We start from the raw sequence: 15,494 nt of genomic DNA on the forward strand, positions 1-15,494 counted from the left end.
AGTGAATCCAGTGTGCAGTATGTTTGTCAAAAAAAAAGAAAGTGGAGAAGAGAAGGGGAAGGTATAATTATAGCAATCCATAGGAGTTGAAAAGGAGTGGACTGAATTCAGAGATTTAAAACCTTGACATTATCAAGTTACAAAGGATTACTAGTATTTCTTACAAGCTTAAACGTTATAGTCATTTTGTAACTCTGGTTGTTACATTGGATATATAGCAGAAAACTGTCTATAAAAAGAAAAACTGAAAAGCATGTTGTGAGAAGCTGCTTAATGAAAATTATTAATTGTAATTGTTTCTGTTGGGTTTTTGTTTGGTTGGTTTTTTTTACTTACGAGATAATGATGCCATTATCAATAGAAAACATGTCAGAAGGCAGTCCAGCAATAGTCCAAGATCTGATTGTCACTGGTTCTCCCAGGGTATTTGTTAAGGAAAAATCATCAGAACAAGGAATGTCTTTTGTTTTACATAGCAATGTCCACTCTTTAGTTTGCATCTAGAGAAGAAGAAAACAAGTATTAACTTAAGTTCCCTGTATTCACAAAATTTTCAAACTATTAAAAAATATATATTTTTCAACCCATTTCCCATAACAATTGCTACGTACAAGATCACTATATCTTCAAATGGAAAGAAATTAATCCTTCTGGATAAAATGTCTAAAAAGTCACTTAAAAAGGCCTTTGTATACGATTTCTACGTATGAAACATATGTTTATTTGGTCAGTGCCTTGGTATGTTTTTATTTACCATCTCAGCTGTAGTCTTCTATACTACAAAATTAGTGTAGAACAAATGCAGATATACTAACTAAAAAAAAAGTATCTTAATTATTTAATGTAAGGATAGACATAATGAGCACTTGTCAGGACTTAACCAAATGTAACCATCATTAAGAGTTGCTTTTCACAATTCACTGTTCTCTGTATCATCTACATTTACAGTTGTGTAAACTATACATGCTTGTATGGTGCACAGTAATAATCAAGACACACACCTTCAAAGATGTAAACGAAAAAGTGTATTCCACTAGGAAGAATGCCTCTAAAGAAGGAAAATATATAGAAATACCATGTTCACCTGAAAGGCATAATCTTGTATGAAAGCTTTGTATAAACTCAAAGAAATATGCTATAGTATTCTAAACAAAACATTAGCTGGCAAAGCCTCAAACAACAAAACTCAGATATTCACTGTTCAAGGAAATAGTCCAAGGGTTACAGACATTCCCGGAGGTTGTGAATGAAGGATCCATCAATTTGCATAAAGCAAAGTTCATATTTCCAAAGCTCACTTCTATTCCCAAAGTCACTTTTTGTCTTATTAAAACAAAAACCATAGCAGCAGAAGCAATGAGGAATCACACAACAGTGATAGCATCTATACAACAATTTCTCAAAGAGAGACCTGTCTAATCTGTGTCTGCACAATCATCAGAGTCAGAATAAGCAACCAGGAATCCAGACCCACTGTTGCACAGAGAAAGCAACTCTGCAGCCAGACAGAATGAAATGACACAAATTTTCAGTGAAATCACTACATATTAATTTTTAGTGAATATTCATGCAGATGTCTCTGCCTCTTATGAGATCATCTGCACCTGTAGCTACACTTGCCTGGAATACAGTTCAGTACCCCTAAGGGTGTTTCACCAAAAGTGCCCCTACCTACCCAGGTGCAATGTTCTACACAGTGCAGGTTGTAAGCAGGAAAGAGAACACTCCCCCCGAATTATGTCATTTGGCACTGTAAAAACTGTTATTTAGTTAGGCTATAAATACTCACCCCATAAACTCTCACTCTGTCAAGTTTTAAAATAATAACATCATGGCATGGGCATTATGAAGAAAATAGTTCTATGAATGAACAGTACTGAATTTTCTAAAGAAAAACGGTCAAAGGAAGTACATCGAAGGAAAAACAGAAATAAGGATTATATCCAAATTATGTGTTCAAATGAGGTACACATTGTTTTTTCTTTTTTAACTCTTTCTTTTTTTAGACATATTTGAAACACTCGACCTGATTTTCAAAATAAATGGCTGGATTCAGTGGCAGGTTTTATGGTCAAAGTCAGGGTAATTTTGACATCCAAACATTGTTGTATTTAAAGTCAGTTGCCACATCAAAAAAAAAAAAAATTTTGTATTCAGAATCCCTATTTACTTCACTACAAGCTACAGATACAAATCTGCTATGTTATTGAGGTACTGTATCTTCATCTCTTTTTGTACAGAATTACCGCACTTTCAGAACTTGCTTAATTGTGCTGCTGCTGAAATAGAAGCTCATTCTGACCTCTGTGAAATCAAGAAGGATTTGGCCACTGAATGGAATAGACAACCTGAGCCATGAGATATAAGGTTACCTGCAATTGCTTTAGAGAAGAAAAGCAACCGAACAACTCCACGCTTTACACCGCAATAAGTACTTTCCAGTAGAATGAAGGAAGAATTTCCTCCATGAGCTTTACCAACAATACTAAAAAACCTACAATACAGTTTCAGTTCCACTTATGAATTCTGCTAAAACATAATTTAAAAATATAAAACTTCTATTAAAATAAAAATTAATAAAATTTAGATTGCTACAAAACATAGGGACAAAACCACTGTACATAATACCTGTCTGTAGCTGGATGTAAAGGCTCCTAAGTAAGCTACAATTCCTGAGGAAATAAGTATATCACCAGTCAAATTGGTGTACTGCCTTCCCAGCTGCAATGCAGTCTCTTGCCAGCGAGTTTTCTCACCCCCAAGGCCACCAATCAATTGTTCTGCTCGCTCTAGTTTCTTGCTGCACAAGTCAACCTCAGAACGAGAAAAATTGCTGATTATATTACATGATCAATTTACACACATTTTACAAAGATTAAAAGCATTCAAGGATTATTTTCCCGTGCAGATATTTTCTTCAGTAATTTAATCAAATAGAAAGGAAAAACCTTCTTATTATAATGGAAATAGTTAAAGAACAAAAACAATCTCAGTACCAGTACAGTACTATTCAGTTATATTTTCGCCCAAGTAAAGGAAGATGATCAGTGTAACACACACAATTCAAATTAGCTCTTGATGCAATATGGAAAATATACGTAAGGAAATGATCAAACATCATACAATGATGCCAACTCTTGTTGCTGTTACAATCCTCTCTTCTGGTAACCATGTAGCCAATTGACACCACAGGAACAACTGCTGGTGGAGTCTCTCCCTCCCTTCTGCTTCCAAACCCCATCAGTATGCAGAAGAAGCACTCCAAGAGCTGACTAACTACAGACAAGAATTATGACTCCATTTCAAATGCCAATACTATTTTTGTAATAAATAAATAAATAAATAAAAAGCTCAAGATGATGTACGATGATGTACTGCAAATCTTAAAAAAAAAAAAAAAAAAAAAAAGTCTTCTAAATGTTGCCTCTTTCTGCATACGTAACAGTTATTTAGCAGTCAGGAACAGAGCTTACCAGAAACATTTTCAAAACTGCATTAGACTTTCAAAACTTCCAATGTACTGACTTGCAAGTTCATAGGTGAATCAAACTCCCAGTACAATCACTGAAAATTTATCTCCTCACAAGAAAGCCAATATGAATGACTATGTAGGAGAGGGATATCACTTGGTAAATTCAGAACATCTACATTTTCTACTACATTTATTCTCCATGATTTGCCCATTTATAACTAAGACCATTACACCAAAATAAGAAGATGCTTATCTAAAAGTTTGACTTCTTGAAAGTATTGGCAGTGAAAAGGAAAAATACCATTTGAAAAAGAATCAAATTTTAAATAACTTGTCTGGATGTCAGTTCATCTTTTACATCATATACCTGACTTTCCAAGTCAGCCTTCTCCTGATTCTTGGATTCCAGTGTCTGCTGGAGTAAAGCCAGTTTATCCTGAACCTCCTTCAGGTCTGCTTGTTTCTTTCTTAGACTATCCATAGCAATCTTCAGTTCTGCTTCAGCTTCATTCAGCTTTTGCCTTTTGGGTGCAACATTTTTTGTCACTCTGAATAAAGTCAAAGAACATATTAAACATCTGAAAGATCCCCCCTAACTTCAGGGTTACTATTAAAAAAAATGAACATAGGAGAGATTAAGGGAAACCGCAGCAACTCAGTAGCTCATGCAGGATTTCATTCCATACTTTCATGATACCTGAAGACAATTGGATTTTACTTAATCATTTGTTTCTATACTGATACTGATTGATTTATGCAGTTTCTGCATTTTTTTTCTGTAATAACAGGTAATGACTAAAGGCAAAAAAGATTACGCATCCAAGATGTGTCCCCTTTCACCACAACTGAGAATCCATCATGGATTTGTGCCATTAGGAACACATCAATAATCAATATATTAAGTAACACTCGCAGACACTGCGCACATACATACAGGCAACTGTGTACACAAAATAAAAAATTAACAGCTTTACACATTCAGGGATCTTTTTTCCAGTTTTGGGGACTGCAATCTTTTACAGAGATATTTTTGTGAGGAAAATACTTGAAGTAACATATAACTGAAAACATATTGTTTATCTTTCCAAAAACAAGCAGCAAGAAAATAGGCTAAAATGTCCCTATGCTCAACTGAAACAGTATTTCACAAGTATTAGCCTCATAATTAATTAATCCCCTCTTGTACTGCTCTAAGTTGCAGTTCTCCTTTAAAGACATCTTTTTAGTTAGTTTTCTAACAACTGATACTTACAATGTTAATAGTCATTCTCAAATCGAGAACTCTATCAAGTATGCATTCACTAAGCTTTCAGTCCAACAACAAAATCTTCTCTCAAATGAATGCACGCATTCCCTACCACGACTGAACTTTCAAATTGCAACACCGTAAAAAGAAGTTAACTTTATTTGCCAGCTGAAGAGATCTTTGCTCCCATGCCTTCCGAGAAAAATTCAGAAGTGATAAATCAGGCTTTACACCTTAACATCAGGTATCTTATGACAGTTGGTTTGCACAAGTTTCCCACTAGTAAGGCATAATTTCACATCTCTTTTGGTGTTAAACTGATCTCTTTAATAAAATTTCTTTTAACCTTTTTTTTTTAAGAACTTTTATGCATACTTACACATCATAAACATCCATGGCTATGACCCACTTGCACAGACCCTCTGCTGCTGTGGAAGCATTTCGAATTTTTTCTGGTACAAACTCAGGATTCGTAAGATACCGTTTTCTTATGATGGCCATGTAAGCTGGGGGAATGTTATCCTTGTCATATTCATAAAGAGACTGAAGAAATCTGATGTCACCCAGAAGTCTCTTAGCAGGACCCCAGAAATCCTCAGTTTTTTTACCAGAACCTCCTGGATCTGGAATCCTATCTGGCTTGATGCCTTTAAGGATGCATATAGCTTCCATTACAAGCTTGACACCAGCGGGAGGGCTCTTCATGGACTTAACCACTGTAATATCCTTAAAAGAATAATAATAATAAAAAAAAATAACAATACCCTGAGTGCTCTGAACATAGGTGGATTAATTCTTCTATTACAAAAGAAATAATAATACCTTTTATGTCAAGATAATATTTTGCCATATACGTTTGCTATCCTTAGTCAATCTTTTTAAATACACTGTGATTTCATGTTCATAGGACAAGCCTGCATGGTCAATACATATATATCTAAAATTATTTATAGAAAAATTTATTTCTTTTTTTTCCCATTCTTTCTAGTCCTTTCTTCAAGGTGCTATGCAAATTAAACTAACACTGACATCTAAACAAAAATATCTGAAATCTAGTCAACAACCAGTTTAGAGGAAGCAAAAACTTCTTCTATGCAATTCATTTTCAGTTGTACTTTTTCTGCTCCTAATTCAGCAGTGGGCATTGCACTGCAGTGCTGGAGTTCAGCTGTTCCAGCGTTACACTCGACCTTTCAGTTCAGGCTCTAACACACAGTTCCAAGCTGACAGGATCACATCAACACTGCATTAGGAGATTGAAGAGAACAAGGTAAAAGCTGCCTTCAACTCAAAACTAAAGATCTCTGGTCTCCAGTGCAGAAAACAAATCAATTTGTATTCTGGTTAGTTATTAAGTTCCCTGAGTGAGCTTAATGAGGGGAGTGGCAGCTAAAAGGAAGAAAACTATTAGGTAAGGAGTATTGACATGCTAAGAAATATCAGGAAATGAATAAGCAAAGTTTTAACTGCAAATATAGAAAAATAATACATAAGAATGAAACACTTCTACACATATTTGTACAACTAATCAAGCAAGAGGTTTGTAATCTATAGGTTTATGGAGAATAATCTTACTCTTTCCAAAGAATAACTCTGCATGGAAATTCAAATAGTCTTTCTAAGAGCTTCTCTCACAGAATCCATACTCCAATAAATTCAAGGATTTCTAGAATCTTGTGTGTATCTTGCCAAATAGTGTTAGATTTTGAGAGCTAGCCCATGGTTTCTTTGAGGTCTAAAACCTTGGCAATTTGGATAGAAAGCTGTATCTTTTGAGTTCTGGGAACATTCATTTGTGCCACAAACAAAAGTGAAACATTAAGGCTGGATGACAAAAAGACAATTTCCTTGCAACTGTTGTTTTTCCTGGACCTACAAGGAAAAAACAACAAAACCCCTCCAAAAACAACAGCAAAATAACAAACCACAAAACCAAACACCACCACAAAACCACAACAAAACCCAAACCAAACCAAAACCACAACCAAAAACAAACAAACAAACAAACAACAACAAACAACAACACCTACAACCACACAAGTGTGCAGGAGAGGGGAAAAAAGAGCAAGTAAATAAAGACATGGAATTTCCATGATGCAGTCAGAAAACTAGCTTATGGGATCTCCAGGGAAGGAAGTCCTTGGAGATGATGAACAATCAAATTTAGCCAGCTATTCTGGCAAAAAAATTAAGAACAAATACAAATTAACTTAATACAACCAAGGGTTGTAAGCAGAATAGAAGACTATTTTAAAGGCTAAACTCAAACTCAGCTGCCATTACAAGCAATACGACTATGAAGTATAAAAATTCTATAACTACAGTACTAGTAAGAAAAGCAAGAAAGTGCTGGCTACGCACCCAGTGAAAAGGGTGAGAATGTAAACACATAGTCAAAACGCTAATACTCTTTGCATCTGATGTCTCTAAAAGATTAACTGTGAGTAGGTGACCACCACAACTGATAACCCTGTCAAAACACAACAAAGATTTGACACAGCTCATGCAGGTCCAGACCTATGCAATATTTTCATTACTGAAATGAATGATGGAAAAGAGAATGTATTATATTCTCAACCGAGAGAAAGTTGAGAATAAATGCAAATACATTGGAGTAGAGAGTAAAAAAAATCTGTATAAATTGCAGAACTGGAAAACTATAGATAAAGAACTAGCACAAAAAGAAAAGGGAAAGCAATTATTATATAATTGTGATTTTCAGGAAATGACACAGCTGTAGCATGAATGACAAACTACACATGTCAATAATCCTCCTCTACTCTACACAGCATTCAGCAAACCACAGCTGAAATCTTGTATTCAGCCTTGGGCAATGCACCTAAACTGAATGTATGAAGAAGGTACAGAAAGAATAACCAGAAAAGCTCACTTGATTTGTGACAGAAGTCTAAATGAATAGTGATGACTTGCTTTCAGAAAACTGAGGGTGGGGAGATCAAGGAGGAAAGTCTTTAACTACATAAAAGATAAAGAATCATGTCCACAGGGAGCAGGACAGAAAACAAGGTTAAATTGTAATGAGTAAGATTAATAGTAAACACCAGGAAAATCTTCTAAATGATAAGTGTGTAAAGTGAAACAGATTACAAGTGGAAGATGATGACTGGCAGAGGTCTCTGCCTAGTTCTAAATTTCAGTGTCTTTGCATGTGTATTTCTACAAAACTTAGATGTCAACAGCAAAATAACACTTAAAACTGTTATACTTTTTTCTCATCCTTGCTGAACAACAAGCCATAAAAGGCTCACAGTTTCTTGTCACTTAAGGTACTAATCTCAGAAGTAGTGAATTATGTAGAGATCTTTTTCTCCAAACAAAACACTTTGTTTATGGAACAATTTGCAACGTGTGTCCTGCTCTGCTTTCCACCAGTGGTGGCCAAGGTGAAGGTTGAATCAAAACCAACAGTCCTCCACAGGTACTCTCAGCATTCCTACACACAGATTTTATTATTTTTTTGTGTTCATCATGCTATTCAACTACAACTTTGAGGAAAAAACCCTCTGTTTTTTCTCCTTGGAACTACCTACCTTTTTTTTTTTCTCTTTCCTTCCCTCTTGAATTATAATACCCCCTCTTGGAGACACTAAACATTGACAGCAGCTCAAGGATCATTGCATTAGCCTTCAAAGCCTTGTTCTTGTCTTGTTATTCACAACCATCATGCAATTGTCTTGAAGTGACTAAATAGCCATCTCCTATTTTCACAAAGCATGCCAATGATCTGACAGTGCCAGAACCTAAAACTTTTGATAGCAAACAACAGCTGCAGATAACAAACCCCCTGCTTTCTAAGGTTTCCTTGAAAGTTTTTGAAAATCTTGTTTTCAGCACGAACTGCTGAAGCACAGAGCACATTCTCACTCTTACAATCTCGGAGATGTCCTTTCATCCCACCATGAGCAAAGCATTATCCAGGCAAAGAAAAACTGAATGTCCATAAAAACAAAGGTGGCTGCCTCCACTGTCATACTCCTATAAAGAGTGGTCCCCTAACATGGCGAGACACTGGATTTCAACCTCCATTTATAGACTCAGAACTTAGGAATAAAAAGAGAATTTATAACCTTTGGAAAGAGGGGCAGGCTACTCAAGAGGAATACAAGAATTCTGTGAAGTTATGCAGGAAGAAAAACAGAAGGGCCAAAGTCCAACTAGAGCTGAGCCTGGCTACCACTGCTAAAAGCAACAAGAAATGTTTCTATAAATATATCAGCAACAAAAGAAGGGCTAAGGAGAATCTCCATCCCCCGATGGATGCAGGGAGAAACATAGTGAGAGAAGATGAGGCAAAGGGTGAGGTACTGAATGCCTTCTTTGCCTCAGTCTTGAGTAGTCAGAACAGTTGTGCCCCACGTACACAGCCCTCTGAGCCAGAAGACAGGAATGGGGAGCAGAATGAAGCCCCATTAATCCAAGGGGAAATGGTTAGTGACCTGCTACACCACTTGGACACCCGCAAGTCTATGGGGCCAGATGGGATACATCCAAGGGTGCTGAGGGAGCTGGCCAAGGTGATCACTAAGCCACTTTCCATTACCTATCAGCAATCTTGGCTAACTGGGGAGATCCCAGTTGACTGGATTTATCAAACATGACATCCATCTACAAGAAGGGCCAGAAGGAGGATCCAGGGAACTACAGACCTGTCAGTCTTACCTCGGTGCTGGGGAAGGCCATGAAGCAGATCATCCTGAGTGACATCACACGGCACATACAAGAAAACCATGCGATCAGGTCCAGTCAGCATGGGCTTATGAAAGGCAGGTCCTGTTTGACTAACCTGATCTCCTTCTACAACAAGGTGACCCACTTAGTAGATGAGGGAAAGGCTGTGGATGTTGTGTACTTAGACTTCAGTAAAACTTTTGACACCGTATCCCACAGCATCCTCCTGGAAAAGCTGCAGCTCATGGCCTGGAGGGGTGTACTCTGTAATGGATAAGAACTGGCTAGAGGACTGGGCCCAAAGAGTTGTGGTGAACAGAGCCAAAGCCAGGTGGCAACTGGTCACAAGTGGTGTTCCCTTGGGCTCAGTATTGGGGCCACTTCTGTTTAATCTCTTTATCAATGATCTGGATGAGGGGATTGAGTGCACCCTTAGTAAATTTGCAGATGACACAGAATTGGGTGGGAGTGTTGATCTGCTAGAGGGTAGGATGGCTATATATATAGGTGGCTATAAATTTTGAAATGTCTAGCATAATATTTGATCTTGTACTCCAGAAAAATTTATCCTTATGGCTTTTTCACTAGAATATAAAGACAAATAGCATTTTGCTTTTTAAGACTGAAAGATGTCAAAAGGTTTCTAAATTATAAAACTGTGCAAGTATCATGTAAAATCTGAAAATGTAGATATTCCCTGCCTTTGGATATCTGAATACCTCTCCAGCACATCAACATGCAGTTAGCCATACCTGCGTTGTCAGAGTGTCCAGGGCAGCCAGAGCACTTTCTAAACATGGCATGGCTTGGGCTAAGTCAGCATCACATTCATCTTTGATGGCTTTTGCAGCCATAGCCTGCTCATTTGCCACTGCTTCATCAGCTTTCACAACTTGTTCCGTTTTGGCTACTTCCAAAGATTCCTTTTCAATAACAGCCACCATCTCATCAACCTCCTTGCTAGCTTCCCGGAGTTGAGGTTGCAGAGCCTCCAGTTCAGCCTGCATCAAGGACACCTGAGATGCAGCAGATTCCAGTTTCTCCAAGCCAACTTCATATCTTCTTTTCATTTTCTTCACCTTACTGAAAAAAATAAAACAGTAGCTTGCTATAAAGATATTTGATCAGTACTTGGTCACTTAATTTGTTGTAATCCATTCCCCAAATTTCTCACTACTCTGAACAAACAAACTCTGCCAATCTTGTTTGATCTGCTCAACAAGCAGTAAAACTAGCAGTGATTACTTGACCTGTAGTATTGAATTATGCCATTATGTATAATCAGAGATTTGGATAGAGAGAAATAAGTAATCACATAGAGAAAAACAAGTGATTGTTAAGCTTCTGCCTCTTTGCTGGCAGCAGCTACAAAACAAAGATGGCACAGGAGTAACAGGCAAGAAAAGGAGAGGGAGGAGATGGGGATACACTCATGAAGATTATGAGGTGAGGTGATGTTGAAAGAGGATTAACAGAATTGGGAAAAACATTTCAGCAGTAGAATGTGAATGACTCTGGGGACAGCCAACAGTGTCAGAATCAAGAAACTCCAAAGGCATTGGATCACTACATTCAAAACTGTATTCCTTTCTTCCTGGAATTTCTTGCTTTGTGCAGTGTTTCACACAGCCTGTTGATCAAATTATGCACTCATCTTAGTTGTTATGGAAGTGTCGTATCTATGAGGAGGACAAAAAAGAAAAAGGAACTTTTCCTGAGCAGCCATGAGAACAGAACAGATGTGCACATGCACACAGAGCTCCTTTCTGCACAGCCACAGCACAGCTGAACCCTGCTAGCAAGCCAATGACACTCACCAACTTAGAAGATGGTTGCCCAGATGGCATCTTCCCTCCAGCCTCCAGAGAACCGCATGGTAAGGAGGCTGCATTATGGATATGATGCTACCACGGTAATTCATCAACATAGAGCAACATCAACAGGCATGTTAGTAGTGGTCTAATCCAAGTATCTTTTGAGAGCACCAAGCACCAAGTCAGACCTTTTGCCCAATAAGAGGACATTTTAGCCATCTACCATTCCATCAATTAAAATTAACTAAGAAGCATTCACTTGTTTTGTTCAGATTAGCTAAAAGAGACAGAAAATACTATTTTTGGTGAGCTTGAGTTCCTCTAGAAAAGGCCACATTCTAAATCCTTACCTGCGCTTCTTTTCAAGTAGACTTTTAAAAGTGGAGATCAATTCCAAGTATGAAGTAGGTGTAACATAGTTGTGTCTCTGCATTTCTGCATGGTATAAGTCAGATAAAACGATGGTAGATGTATGGAAGCTTTTACACATGTCAATACACCCACTTCGAGTTTCTTCTGACATTTCTACATCTTCCAAGAAGCGAGAGGCCACAGCTTCTAATGCATCTTCAGGCCACGTCTAAAACAAATGAATAAATGCACTTCTCTTACCCAGTACTTCACACTCAATCTCAAAACATTTTTCAACACATTATCTTTACCGCATGGATAAAATTACAGAGGCACAGAGGAATGACTTCAGATAATCAAACAGGGAAATAACAAAACTGAAAAGAATCAAACTACTTAGAGATTCAGTTCAAGCCCTCTGTCTTATTTCATCTTACAGAAATACTGCTCCTAATATTTTGCATTTTCCCTATGTTCAGATGTGTGTGTAACTGTCTCTGCTCTTCCTCTTCAGAATAACCTTTAAAGATACAGTACTACATTTCAAAACTTGATGAAATTCAAGTTCCTCAGATTCTCTATATGATTAAATCCTACCTCTTCAGTATTCCAAGGTCTTTCGCACATAACAGACAGAATATGGTTTTATTGCAGAGCAGTGGGGAAAAAAAATACAGTGTTTTGCATCAAATAAATATCTGTTTTTTTGATGAGTATTTCAGTTTCAAACTTTTTTGGCACCCTAGATACCAGCAGTCCTGCTAACAGAAGAAAACACTACATATTTAAATCTGTAACATCCACAGTGTTATGTTGATGCAATTAAGACTTGTATACCACAGTCAGAAAGTTATTTTCGTGATGATTTTGCATTCAGCCTGTACTAGCCTTTATTACAATCAGAAAGGTTCTAATGGTGTAAGCAATATGAAACATGGCACTAAGAAAATTCAGGATATCTTTCAGTGCTAACTTGACGAAAGAGAATTACTTGCTACAAAAGGGGCTGGAATCATGTTTCTATTGCACTTTTGTTAGAGAACACGCTCAAGAAAAGTTTTGGTTTTACCTGAAACCAGTCCAGTGTGCAGCAGTTGACAAGAGCTGGGAATTTACGAAGGCGATTACGGAAAGCGTCTCCAACGGGACTCATTGCCAGGACTATATGAAGCTGATCTCGACAGCGATCAACAAACATGTTAAAAAGAGCTATAGCACTGCCGTCTGTCTGTTTGCTCCTGTCCCGCTGACGATCTACTTGACGCATTTGTTCACAAATCTCTTGTTTCTCATCTACTGCAAAGAGGTTGGGCACTTCGCCTGCATTTAGGAAGTTGTTAATGTCTTCTAAGAATGACTCTTTTTTAATCTGTGTATCTGTGAACAAGAAAACTCCTTGCGTTTCCCCTTCAGTGGATTTTCTTAGAATGACTTTTAAGTCTCTGTGCCACTCATTAACACCATAACTTTTCGTTATTTCCACCTGAAAAAGGTTGTATTCAGCCATGTGGGCTGCTAACCGAGTAAGAGATTGTCGACCACTCCCTCCAACACCAACAAGGAGGGCATGGCTGCGAGGCTGCTTCAGAATACGGGAAATTCTACAAATATGTTCTATAGCAAATCGGAACAACACAAGCTTCATTGGTTTTTTGCTTATGTTATTAAACTCTTCAAGGTGACTCTCTACAACTAATCTCAGTTGATCCACATCACTTATCTCCCTGTATTTAGTGTCCTCTCTCTTAGGGTCATGAAAATCACAAAACATTAAGCTACGTAAATCATCTTCTTCCACTCTGCCATCACTGTTGAAGTCCAGATGCTGGAAAAGTTCATCAAAGTCTTCATGTAAGTCAGTTTTCACTACTTCTTGGATAAATCCAACAAGCCAAGCCCGGTCAAAATTATCCACCAAGCGATCATAATATACTCTAAGAACCTGTAGAAGAAAAACGCAATTATTTTAATAGTTGCTTCTGCTTTGGAATGTATACTTATTTTAAACAAGACAAAATAAATACAATTCTGAAAAAGCCTTCAAAATAGAAAGTACCTGAAACTTCACTACACAGAAAGACCAAAATGGATACTTAGAATCAATTCAAACAGTTGAGCCCAGTAATATGACTTCTGAATTACAATGAAAATTCATACAAAAACACATATGCACACACACATATATTTATAAACATTACTACATAAATGCATAAAAGGCTGCTGCAAAGAGGAAGGGAACACGTTGGTCATTCCACTACAGCTAGATTGCCTGGAAGCCTGAACATCCTTTATCCATAGAGAATTGTAAGACATTTTCAGAAAAAAAGCACTTCCAAAGTAACCGTTGTTCCTTTCTTTAAGTGATCCCGATTTGGGGAAGGATGATGGACTGGATGATCACCAAAGGTCTCTTCTGTGGTCACTTTATGCTGATTTGAGTCTATTAACTAGAGCTAAAAGTTGAAAAGGTGACCATTGTCAATGACCTTGCTTTCTTTTAATTCAGGAAAAACACTCAAAGATCAGCTATCAGCTACATGGGGCTTTTTCCTTTTGTTTTTGAAAGGGATGTTTCACTTGAGCTCTTTCAGCCTGTCTATCTTAATATGACTGGAAGACAGACAGCATTTGCTGAAGACAGTAAACTCAATCATTTTTTCTAAAGGAAGCCCAGAAGAGAAAAACAAACAAACAAAACCAACAAAGAACACCAAACAAAAAAAACCCAAACAACTGAAACAACAGAAAACAAAATCAACATAATCATGTGAAACTGAAGGTATCAACAGTCAATTTTTCTACTAAGATATGATCCATATTGTGAAAAAGCCTGATTTCTTCTGCCCATACACTATGCAAAATCGTTTCTCAGGAGCACGCTACCCATTCACAGCTATTGGCCAATAGGAGATGGCATCACAAAAGGATTAACAGACAAATCCACATCTTTTTCTTATTTATCATAAAAATAATTTCTTAGTATTAGGTAATTTACCTCATGAACCCAGAGACGTTTTATCGCTCCTGCAGATTCTGTTGTTTCAGGCCTTGACAGGCAAACACCTTGAATAACACGTGAAAAGTCACGAAGATTGAACAAATAGTGAGATTTGGCTGGGGTAGGAAGCAGATTCTTCATAGCTTCTTTATAGAGTCGCATGGTTCCATTAACAATTTGTGGAGTCAGTGCTACATATTCTGATGGAAAGCTATAACTGAGAAGTTATAAAAGGTGGTAAGAACAGAATGATTCTTGCAGTTCCATCATACTAGCACGTCAATTAATAAATAACAGTGCATATGCACACTGATTTACTTATAAATTTGTGCCAATTTTTAAGTTCTGTGATTCTACTTTCTCACAGGTAGTTTTACAGATCTTTGTTCTCTCACTGGATTAACAGATTAACTCTGCAAATCAAATGTGGTAACTGTGGCCCATTGTGACAATGTTGGCTATGTCAGACAGCTAATTATGCTCTTCTCCTCCCTCACTTTTATGACTAACAGCAGCACCAGGGGAATCAGGTCCAACATGCTTTGCTGTCTCCTGAGATCTTTCTCTCTCCAAGAGGCAGAAGCTGTCAAATCACAAACTTAGCCTAGAAACAGGGTATGAGCATCTTCTGGAGCATAGCTGTCAGAATGGAGAGACAACAAAAGGTGAAGTTCTTTCCTAAGAGTGGAGTTAAAAATTATGCAGTACTGAAATGCCAAATAAATAGTAAGCCTTTGCAAAGTCTACAGGAAATTTAAGAGTACTTTCCAGTTCTATTCTTCGAATCATGACTAACCAAATTCTATTCTTGTTTATTACACAAAGAATACTGTGTTACAGAAATATGTCAATTAAATGAATTAGCCTTGTCGAATCCAAACCTCTGTGAGAGACTTTGGAAAAAGATCTTTGAGCCCTGCTTCT

The 15,494-nt window shown here is 37.3% G+C and overlaps 1 protein-coding gene across 3 annotated transcripts in view; it reads right to left on the reverse strand.

Annotated features, from left to right (window-relative positions):
• DNAH7 (dynein axonemal heavy chain 7) overlaps positions 1 to 15,494 on the reverse strand; it is a 98,317-nt gene that overhangs the window by 25,756 nt on the left and 57,067 nt on the right. For all 3 annotated transcript variants that reach the window (XM_065068945.1, XM_065068946.1, XM_005501764.3), the window contains 8 exons: positions 14,568 to 14,787; positions 12,642 to 13,514; positions 11,572 to 11,801; positions 10,160 to 10,490; positions 5,098 to 5,444; positions 3,840 to 4,020; positions 2,629 to 2,814; positions 337 to 500 (listed from right to left, as the gene is read on the reverse strand). In XM_065068945.1, the coding sequence (XP_064925017.1) occupies positions 337 to 500; positions 2,629 to 2,814; positions 3,840 to 4,020; positions 5,098 to 5,444; positions 10,160 to 10,490; positions 11,572 to 11,801; positions 12,642 to 13,514; positions 14,568 to 14,787 (2,532 nt within the window). The remainder of the gene's footprint in view (positions 1 to 336; positions 501 to 2,628; positions 2,815 to 3,839; positions 4,021 to 5,097; positions 5,445 to 10,159; positions 10,491 to 11,571; positions 11,802 to 12,641; positions 13,515 to 14,567; positions 14,788 to 15,494) is intronic.

Source organism: Columba livia, chromosome 7 (assembly GCF_036013475.1).
Source record: "Columba livia isolate bColLiv1 breed racing homer chromosome 7, bColLiv1.pat.W.v2, whole genome shotgun sequence".
In the NCBI taxonomy this organism is placed as follows: Eukaryota; Metazoa; Chordata; class Aves; order Columbiformes; family Columbidae; genus Columba; species Columba livia.